This window comes from Pecten maximus, chromosome 5 (genome assembly GCF_902652985.1).
Source record: "Pecten maximus chromosome 5, xPecMax1.1, whole genome shotgun sequence".
NCBI classification, from domain to species: domain Eukaryota; kingdom Metazoa; phylum Mollusca; class Bivalvia; order Pectinida; family Pectinidae; genus Pecten; species Pecten maximus.
This window is the reverse complement of record NC_047019.1, coordinates 43,903,533-43,915,050: the sequence shown is the minus strand read 5'-3', so window position 1 is coordinate 43,915,050 and position 11,518 is coordinate 43,903,533. Positions and strand designations below refer to the sequence as shown.

The 11,518-nt window shown below is 37.3% G+C and overlaps 1 protein-coding gene across 3 annotated transcripts in view; it reads left to right on the top strand.

The window, feature by feature from the left end:
• LOC117328130 (baculoviral IAP repeat-containing protein 7-like) overlaps nucleotides 1–11,518 on the top strand; it is a 28,995-nt gene continuing 17,477 nt past the window's right edge. For 2 of the 3 annotated variants that reach the window (XM_033885517.1, XM_033885518.1), the window contains exons 1-5: nucleotides 12–84; nucleotides 1,003–1,260; nucleotides 1,854–1,881; nucleotides 2,793–4,476; nucleotides 4,896–5,177. In XM_033885517.1, the coding sequence (XP_033741408.1) occupies nucleotides 5,051–5,177 (127 nt within the window). In that variant the 5' untranslated portion in view covers nucleotides 12–84; nucleotides 1,003–1,260; nucleotides 1,854–1,881; nucleotides 2,793–4,476; nucleotides 4,896–5,050. Of the gene's footprint in view, nucleotides 85–1,002; nucleotides 1,261–1,853; nucleotides 1,882–2,792; nucleotides 4,477–4,895; nucleotides 5,178–11,518 lie in introns of those variants that run through there. The other variant, XM_033885516.1, reaches the window with a different exon arrangement.

Sequence of the window (11,518 nt, the reverse complement as noted above, 5' to 3'; positions counted from 1 at the left end):
ATCCTTTCAGGCCCATTCATGTCTTTAGGAGGACCCGGTTACCCTTTCGTCAAGCTTCCGGACTGAACATTTATAACACGTGTAGTATGTTTGTTAAATTGTTGTAGATAATACTTCCCTTTGACATCACATTTGTTTTCATCTTAAAGGCAAAATATGAATCTGACCTTCTGTTTTTAAAACTTAATAGGCCTACAATCAGACAAAGCCTAGGCGTAGTATGCTAGCCCGAGTTTCCTCTGGCCCCTACACCAGACATGCATACGTCGGAGTACAGTACTGAGTACCAGTATTAGGACACGACACGACGTTGGAGAGTGATATTTCGATAATAACTGTTTTAACGGGTTCGATAGAATAAAATTAATTCGTCGTTCCCTACTATATTGACGCCCTTGTAGCCGATATATATACTGTTTTTACTACATTTTTCGCCCTACATTTTATAGACCCTATATATATATATATATGATAATATAAATATGTCATGCATTTACTGTATTCTGGATGCATGTTAATTTAATTGTTAACCTATAGGCCTATCAATATCTTTATCTTCGTATACAGTTGTATATAATTCAATTGTATCTTGACTATCTTCTAAACATAACAAAATTATAGGCTACATGAACAATAAATTTATTACATCTATGTCAATTTTTTCTCGACTGTAAGCAATAGTTGTATATATAATATATACAATTTTTTTATATTATCAGCAAGTGATTGGTTACCCCACTAACAGACGCGTAATATTATTATTCGGATCTTTGTGTACAATATTTGGTGTAAAATTTAGCCCCATTACAACAGCAAAACTTTCAGTTTAGTCAGAAGGTTTGATGATTTACAGAACCGGACAGGATTCTCTTTTCAGCGTTTTGCTTTTCTTTTTTTTTAATGTATTTTGATGTTTTAAAAGAATATGTGAAATATTGTGGGTTTAGATAAAAACATCTTTCCATATATTATGAGTTAAAAAGATTAATTCTTTTCCTCCAGATTTAACTACAGTAGTAATGGACCTAAGGATTGTGCCTCGCTGACACAACTGCATAAAAGAATCTGAAGAAAACATTGTTTCAGCGAGGTACAATCCAGGTCTTTTACATGGAGAGGACAAAAGGAAGTTTCAACAAGGTGTTGACTGTGGCTTCTGAGGATGGCACATCTTGTAGCAACAGTCACCATGCTCCGGAGAGGACATCAGATGTTGATGGCTGTATGGGTGTTAGGCCTGAGAACAGCACTGCCGTACAGGTATGACAAGATTTATTTACAGCTAAAATAAATAAAACAGAAAATGTGCCAAAATGTTGTGAGGTTTAAATAATAATTTTGTGCAAAACAGTGCTCTCTTGACCGATTCCCAAAGTGGTACCGTTATGCATTGGTGTTTTAAAAAACATGAAAAACCAGAGCACCCTCTCACTGAGTGTGCATTTGACATAGCTAAACGTTATTCAACTTATTCTGCTTGGAAAAACATTCAAAAACCTCAAATAGGAAAGAATCATGGGCCAAATAAGCTATAAATATACATAACTGAAAAGATTTAGCTTTCCTGTCTACATTGACCATTATATAATTACATCTGTAATTTCACCACCCTCACATCATGCCAGTTTTTCACAAATTACATCATGGGTTGACAAACTTATGGCTTTTTTACCCAACATTTTTCTAAAAGCAATAACTTCATTTTAAAGCACATTTAAAGAATGCAATCACCAAAACATCTAGAAATGTTTATTTTGCCATAAATAAACCACAAGATATGAAAGTTTTTATAAAGAGTACTATGATTGCTATGTACATGTATCTATAACATTTCATGTAATTTTCTGTTACAGACTACAGACCCTGGTCCACTGTGCAAAGGTAAAATGCATGCCCTTTTTTAGCTCTCCAATATTAGATGGTCCATTGGCTACAGTACTCAAATTGCTGTATGTCTGGTCTGTGGTCCGTCTGTAAACAATCCTTGTTATCATCAACATTTCTTGGAAGGTGCTGGAGGAATATTCTTCAAACTTCACACATAGGTTTGCCCAAGTCCTTAGTTGTGCCAATTTAATGTTGCATCTGATCATGAAAACAAAAGGGCCCACATGAAGCCATCTTGGATTATGACAGTTGAAGTTTGTTATCACTTTATCTTAAGAATTACATGAGGGTTATTTCTCAAGCTTCAATTATAAGTTGCCCTTGGTCCCTGATTATGCCAATTCAATTTTGAGTCTGATTTTGACAGTTAAAATTTGTTATTACAACAGATTCCTTTCAGAAAGTTCTTCTTAGATCTTTGTTGGACTACATATGTGGGTTCCACATGTTATCAAATGATTTTAAGATTAAGAGAATAAGGGAAAATAAGATAAACATAGAGAAAAGACCAGTCTTTCATAGAACAAATATAGATCATTAAATGGTGGTTGTCAAGCTCCCTCTGGGAATAAAGGTCTTTGTTTTACAGATGAGAACAGATTTTATTGTAGTGGGAAGATAATTCACTCTCTTTAACACTGAAATGGAAAATTAGATTAAATCTGAGATTTTCATAGGACTGAAGATTATAGTCACACACTCACAGGGATCCTAATTTCCTTCACTCAAAGGAAATTTGACCACTGTCATGTGAATGTGATAAAAAAGACCTTTATCTTGTCTTATTCATTACTAACCCTAATCAACACTACAGTGATTTTCTAGGAAAATAATGTCACATGAATTGAATGTATGTATGACAATCCAAATTCTATTGTGGTTTTGTATTGTGACGTATCTTACAGCTGTAGGAGCCACAAACCATACTGAATATGACAGATATCCAGATGACGTCATCCAAGACAAAAAACTACAACCAGAATCAACATATCAAAATGACAGAATTGAAGTGGAAACAGTTGATGGTGGTGTTATTGATCTGGAGGATTGCCCAGTTTTGGACTTGTCAGACTTGTCTACAGAACACTGTGAATGGCCAGAGCTAAAGTGTGAGGGACATTCCTCCCATGCTGAAAGAAAAGAAATTACAGCATCTGAGCCTTTCATTGATATACATTCCCTTGAGCAGGACAGTGGTATGAAACAGAATATTGAGGATTGCATCATTGAAAGAAATAATCCAATTAATTTGACATCTCCTATTAGTCAGTCTTTATTGTCTGAAAGTCATTTTCACAATTCATTAACCAGTCCAGATTCATCATTAGACATGATACACTCTACGTTTGAGAGTGGGGGACACAGAAGCATCCAACTTGATCTAGAATCTTTTGAGCCAAAGAATTATATGTTAAGTTCTGAAACAGAATCCATCAGACCTCTGTCATCTTGCTGTGGAGTGTACCAATGTGAAGATTCATGGATAAACGGTACCTTAAGTATGTCTGACTCTGGTCAGAATGCATCTGATATATCGTTTGGATCGTCAAGTAATCTGTCAGATGTGTCACATCAGGATAGGTTCAAAGATGTCTTTCAAAAGGAGTTTAAACCTGATAGTGGTTTTCTGATGAATTTTGATTTTCATTTATCCCTCTCAAACAGCTGCTATAATTCAGGAATTATTTCTGGAGACAGATCTTTTTTGAAGTCTCCAGGAGAAGAACTAATTAAGGATATAGAAGACAATACAAAAGGAGAAGATGAAGATGATTTTAATAAAGAAGCAACTGATGATCAGACATTTTTTGAATCCCCGAAAAAATCCAAGGAAAGCAGAAAAAGATATCTTTATACTTTAGTCACAGAAAACAGTGATTCATGTGAAGACCAGAATACTTCACATGGTCAGGATAACACTGTCAGAACCAGGTTTTTCTCAGTCAGTGGAGTTCATCATATCATGTTTTACATCATCCACCTAAGAACTGGACAGAAAGCTGTCATCACATTCCATGATCTGGAAGTCATTCAGGATTACCCAGGGAAGACTTTCTGTACACTTAAATCATTTAAGTTACAGAGAGGTTTGTGGTTATTGCACCACCTAGAACGGCTTGGGTTTTTGACTTTACATAAAATACTTCCAACTGTAGGTATTTTGGAACCAGCTCTTCATGGACTAGGTGGTTATTTCCAGCAGATGGAGCAGGGTCAACAGGTTACCGTACTGGACAGCATGCAGTATGAATGGATGCGTGTAAGGAGCTTCTGGTCATTCCCAAGGAATGCTGGAGTTTCCTACCTACATTTAGCAAGGGTAGGCTTTTTCTACACAGGAAGAGTATCCGAGACTCGCTGCTATAGTTGTGGGAAGACATACCGAGAATGGAAGGGAAGGAGATGACCCTGTTGAAATTCACCGACGGCTATCTCCAGATTGTCCCCACCTAAATGGAAGGGAAGCTCTAAACAGACCCATTTATCCAGATATCAATGAACAGTGGCCTGCCATACCTTGGGAACCACTCCAGGATGGGGCAGAAGGGCCTCTAGCTGAGGAGGAGCCAGCAGCCCTGGTAGGAGCAGGTATGCAAATGAGGTCTACTGATTCAAAAACAAACATAAGATTTGTGAGTTTGAATGATTTCTTTCAGGAAAAATCCTAGATTAAGTATTTTCTTATTAAATGTAGTGACTACAATGATTTACTATCAGTATTCCACTTATTTCCAGACATTTTCTTTAAAATATCCTGAGTATCAGGCTGTATCACATTTGTGTACAAAATTATCATACATGTAATTGTCAATTTCAAATACTTATAAACATTACATATATACATGTATTTATAGCTTTCTTGGAATATGCAAAAAAGTATCTAATCTTTTTTTGCGGTCACACTGTACCTGCAGTGAAATGTACGTTCACTCAGTAACATATGTGTTATTTATTCAATGAGAAAAATTAAGTGCACACTTATTAATTCATCATCTATTTTTCTACAGAGTTGTCAGAAACTGAAACAATTTTAGATGAAAGAAGCCAGCATCCAGTTGAGGAAATCAATATTCAAGTTGAAACAACACATGATCCCCCTTCACTAGGAAGAGGTGATGATCTGGCTTCCAACCTAGAACACAGGGATCTGAGTAGACAAGAGATGGGCCAGGATGATCTGTCACAGGTTGAAACAAGGCCAGCAGTCCTCGACACCACACCACACTTTATTCCAGAGGCCCCACCAGCAGTAGATCCAACAGGGGCCAGTTCAGTGTCAAGTGCTGAAGGTATGTTGGATACAGAGAAGCAAGTCAAGTGTCGTCTCTATATCACATTTAATTTACAAGGATCAAGGCAGGATATATAGATATGTTCTTGTAAGCCAAGTAAAATCAAACTACTTAAAAGCCGGGCATGCCTTGAGAAATGGCATAGAAATCCCATTAACTGGTCACCTTGTATGATGTCTCACATTAATTATGACTGCAATGATTTCAGAATATTGTTATTTCTGGTAAGGTCCTGAAAGCAAACCATGACTGTAAGCTTATGTATAGGTAAAAAGTGAACCGAAAATTATAATTAAATTAATTAAAATCCAACCCCAAATTTATTAAACCCAGATTTTATCCATTCACGTCAATAATTTGGATTTTAAACTGGCAAAATGCAAACTTATATTTGATGCAAACCAGTTGAAACATGTACATTACATGTAGGATAACTAGCACATAGTTCTTTGTATAAACATGACAGCTCAATCTCAGGTGTGCTAGTAACGTAATGTTACAGTAACCTAATGTTACAGTGACCTAATGTTACAGTGACCTAATGTTACAGTAACCTAATGTTACAGTGACCTGATGTAACAGTGACCTGATGTTACAGTAACCTAATGTTACAGTGTCCTAATGTTACAGTGACCTGATGTTACAGTGACCTGATGTTACAGTAACCTGAAGCTACAGTGACCTAATGTTACAGTGACCTAATGTTACAGTGACCTGATGTTACAGTAACCTAATGTTACAGTGACCTAATGTTACAGTGACCTGATGTTACAGTGACCTGATGTTACAGTAACCTAATGTTACAGACCTAGAGGAACACACTTATCTGTCTACAGACCTAATGTTACAGTGACCTGATGTTACAGTGACCTAATGTTACAGTGACCTAATGTTACAGTGACCTAATGTTACAGTGACCTAATGTTACAGTAACCTAATGTTACAGACCTAGAGGAACACACTTATCTGTCTACAGACCTAATGTTACAGTAACCTAATGTTACAGTGACCTAATGTTACAGTGATCTAATGTTACAGTAACCTAATGTTACAGTAACCTAATGTTACAGACCTAGAGGAACACACTTATCTGTCTACAGACCTAATGTTACAGTGACCTGATGTAACAGTGACCTGATGTTACAGTAACCTAATGTTACAGTGTCCTAATGTTACAGTGACCTGATGTTACAGTGACCTGATGTTACAGTAACCTGAAGCTACAGTGACCTAATGTTACAGTGACCTAATGTTACAGTGACCTGATGTTACAGTAACCTAATGTTACAGTGACCTAATGTTACAGTGACCTGATGTTACAGTAACCTAATGTTACAGACCTAGAGGAACACACTTATCTGTCTACAGACCTAATGTTACAGTGACCTAATGTTACAGTGACCTAATGTTACAGTAACCTAATGTTACCGTAACCTAATGTTACAGTAACCTAATGTTACAGTGACCTGATGTTACAGTGACCTGATGTTACAGTAACCTGATGCTACAGTGACCTAATGTTACAGTAACCTAATGTTACAGTGACCTAATGTTACAGTGACCTGATGTTACAGTAACCTAATGCTACAGTAACCTAATGGAACACACTTATCTGTCTACAGACCTAATGTTACAGTAACCTAATGTTACAGTGACCTAATGTTACAGTAACCTAATGTTACAGTAACCTGATGCTACAGTGACCTGATGTTACAGTAACCTAATGTTACAGTGACCTAATGTTACAGACCTAGAGGAACACACTTATCTGTCTACAGACCTAATGTTACAGTGACCTAATGCTACAGTGACCTGATGTTACAGTGACCTAATGTTACAGTGACCTAATGCTACAGTAACCTAATGCTACAGTAACCTAATGTTACAGTGACCTAATGCTACAGTGACCTAATGTTACAGTGACCTAATGTTACAGTGACCTAATGTTACAGTAACCTAATGTTACAGACCTAGAGGAACACACTTATCTGTCTACAGACCTAATGTTACAGTGACCTGATGTAACAGTGACCTGATGTTACAGTAACCTAATGTTACAGTGTCCTAATGTTGCAGTGACCTGATGTTACAGTGACCTGATGTTACAGTAACCTGAAGCTACAGTGACCTAATGTTACAGTGACCTAATGTTACAGTGACCTGATGTTACAGTAACCTAATGTTACAGTGACCTAATGTTACAGTGACCTGATGTTACAGTAACCTAATGTTACAGACCTAGAGGAACACACTTATCTGTCTACAGACCTAATGTTACAGTGACCTAATGTTACAGTGACCTAATGTTACAGTAACCTAATGTTACCGTAACCTAATGTTACAGTAACCTAATGTTACAGTGACCTGATGTTACAGTGACCTGATGTTACAGTAACCTGATGCTACAGTGACCTAATGTTACAGTAACCTAATGTTACAGTGACCTGATGTTACAGTAACCTAATGCTACAGTAACCTAATGGAACACACTTATCTGTCTACAGACCTAATGTTACAGTAACCTAATGTTACAGTGACCTAATGTTACAGTGACCTAATGTTACAGTAACCTAATGTTACAGTAACCTGATGCTACAGTGACCTGATGTTACAGTAACCTAATGTTACAGTGACCTAATGTTACAGACCTAGAGGAACACACTTATCTGTCTACAGACCTAATGTTACAGTGACCTAATGTTACAGTGACCTAATGCTACAGTAACCTAATGCTACAGTGACCTAATGCTACAGTAACCTAATGCTACAGTAACCTAATGCTACAGTAACCTAATGCTACAGTAACCTAATGCTACAGTAACCTAATGCTACAGTGACCTGATGTTACAGTGACCTGATGTTACAGTAACCTAATGTTACAGACCTAGAGGAACACACTTATCTGTCTACAGACCTAATGCTACAGTGACCTAATGTTACAGTGACCTAATGTTACAGTGACCTAATGTTACAGTGACCTAATGTTACAGTAACCTGATGCTACAGTGACCTGATGCTACAGTGACCTGATGTTACAGTAACCTAATGTTACAGTAACCTAATGTTACAGTGACCTAATGTTACAGACCTAGAGGAACACACTTATCTGTCTACAGACCTAATGTTACAGTAACCTAATGTTACAGTGACCTAATGTTACAGTGACCTAATGTTACAGTGACCTAATGTTACAGTGACCTAATGTTACAGTGACCTAATGTTACAGTGACCTAATGTTACAGTGACCTAATGTTACAGTGACCTAATGTTACAGTAACCTAATGTTACAGTAACCTAATGTTACAGTGACCTAATGTTACAGTGACCTAATGTTACAGTGACCTAATGCTACAGTGACCTGATGTTACAGTAACCTAATGTTACAGTAACCTAATGTTACAGTGACCTAATGTTACAGTGACCTAATGTTACAGTGACCTAATGTTACAGTGACCTAATGTTACAGTGACCTGATGTTACAGTGACCTAATGTTACAGTGACCTGATGTTACAGTAACCTAATGTTACAGTGACCTAATGTTACAGTGACCTAATGTTACAGTGACCTAATGCTACAGTGACCTGATGTTACAGTAACCTAATGTTACAGTGTCCTAATGTTACAATGACCTAATGCTACAGTAACCTAATGCTACAGTGACCTAATGTTACCGTAACCTAATGTTACAGTGACCTGATGTTACAGTGACCTAATGTTACAGTGACCTGATGTTACAGTGACTTAATGTTACAGTGACCTAATGTTACAGTGACCTGATGTTACAGTAACCTGATGCTACAGTAACCTAATGTTACAGTCACCTAATGCTACAGTAACCTAATGTTGCAGTGACCTAATGTTACAGTGACCTAATGCTACAGTAACCTAATGTTACAGTGACCTGATGTTACAGTGACCTAATGTTACAGTGACCTGATGCTACAGTAACCTAATGTTACAGTGACCTAATGTTACAGTGACCTAATGTTACAGTGACCTGATGCTACAGTAACCTAATGTTACAGTAACCTAATGCTACAGTAACCTAATGTTACAGTGACCTAATGTTACAGTGACCTAATGCTACGGTAACCTGATGCTACAGTAACCTAATGTTACAGTAACCTAATGTTACAGTGACCTGATGCTACAGTAACCTAATGTTACAGTGACCTAATGTTACAGTGGTCTAATGTGACAGTGACCTAATGCTACAGTAACCTAATGCTACAGTGACCTGATGTTACAGTAACCTGATGTTACAGTAACCTAATGTTACAGTGACCTAATGTTACAGTGACCTAATGCTACAGTAACCTAATGCTACAGTAACCTAATACTACAGTAACCTAATGTTACAGTGACCTAATGCTACATTGACCTAATGTTACAGTGACCTAATGTTACAGTGACCTAATGCTACAGTGACCTAATGTTACAGTGACCTGATGTTACAGTAACCTGATGTTACAGTGACCTGATGTTACAGTAACCTAATGTTACAGTAATCTAATGTTACAGTGACCTAATGTTACAGTGACCTAATGCTACAGTGACCTGATGTTACAGTGACCTGATGTTACAGTGACCTGATGTTATAGTGACCTAATGTTACAGTGACCTAATGCTACAGTGACCTGTGACCTAATGCTACAGTGACCTAATGTTACAGTGACCTGATGTTACAGTGACCTAATGTTACAGTGACCTGATGTTATAGTGACCTAATGTTACAGTGACCTAATGCTACAGTGACCTAATGCTACAGTGACCTGATGTTACAGTAACCTAATGTTACAGTAACCTAATGTTACAGTAACCTAATCTTATAGTGACCTAATGTTACAGTGACCTAATGTTACAGTAACCTGATGCTACAGTGACCTGATGTTACAGTGACCTGATGTTACAGTAACCTAATGTTACAGTATCTTAGTGTTACAGTAACCTAATGTTACAGTGACCTAATGCTACAGTGACCTAATGCTACAGTGACCTGATGTTACAGTAACCTAATGTTACAGTGACCTGATGTTACAGTGACCTGATGTTACAGTGACCTAATGTTACAGTGACCTAATGTTACAGTAACCTAAAGTTACAGTGACCATGTTACAGTGACCTAATGTTACAGTGACCTAATGCTACAGTAACCTAATGTTACAGTAACCTAATGTTACAGTGACCTAATGTTACAGTAACCTAATGTTACAGTAACCTGATGCTACAGTAACCTAATGTTACAGTGACCTAATGCTACAGTAACCTAATGTTACAGTGACCTAATGCTACAGTAACCTGATGCTACAGTAACCTAATGTTACAGTAACCTGATGTTACAGTAACCTAATGTTACAGTAACCTAATGTTACAGTAACCTAATGTTACAGTAACCTAATCTTATAGTGACCTAATGTTACAGTGACCTAATGCTACAGTAACCTAATGCTACAGTAACCTGATGCTACAGTAACCTAATGTTACAGTAACCTGATGTTACAGTAACCTGATGTTACAGTGACCTGATGTTACAGTGACCTAATGTTACAGTGACCTAATGTTACAGTGACCTAATGTTACAGTGACCTAATGTTACAGTGACCTGATGCTACAGTGACCTGATGTTACAGTAACCTAATGTTACAGTAACCTAATGCTACAGTAACCTAATGTTACAGTGACCTAATGTTACAGTGACCTAATGCTACAGTGACCTGATGTTACAGTGACCTAATGTTACAGTAACCTAATGCTACAGTAACCTAATGCTACAGTAACCTGATGTTACAGTGACCTGATGTTACAGTGACCTAATGTTACAGTAACCTAATGCTACAGTGACCTAATGTTACAGTGACCTGATGTTACAGTGACCTGATGTTACAGTGACCTAATGCTACAGTAACCTAATGTTACAGTAACCTGATGTTACAGTAACCTAATGCTACAGTAACCTGATGTTACAGTTACCTGATGTTACAGTGACCTGATGTTACAGTGGCCTAATACTACAGTAACCTAATGTTACAGTAACCTGATGTTACAGTAACCTAATGCTACAGTAACCTAATGTTACAGTGACCTGATGTTACAGTGACCTGATGTTACAGTAACCTAATGTTACAGTGACCTAATGCTACAGTTACCTGATGTTACAGTGACCTAATGCTACGGTAACCTAATGCTACAGTAACCTGATGTTACAGTGACCTGATGTTACAGTGACCTAATGTTACAGTAACCTAATGCTAAAGTAACCTGATGTTACAGTGACCTGATGTTACAGTGACCTAATGTTACAGTGACCTGATGTTACAGTGACCTGATGTTACAGTGA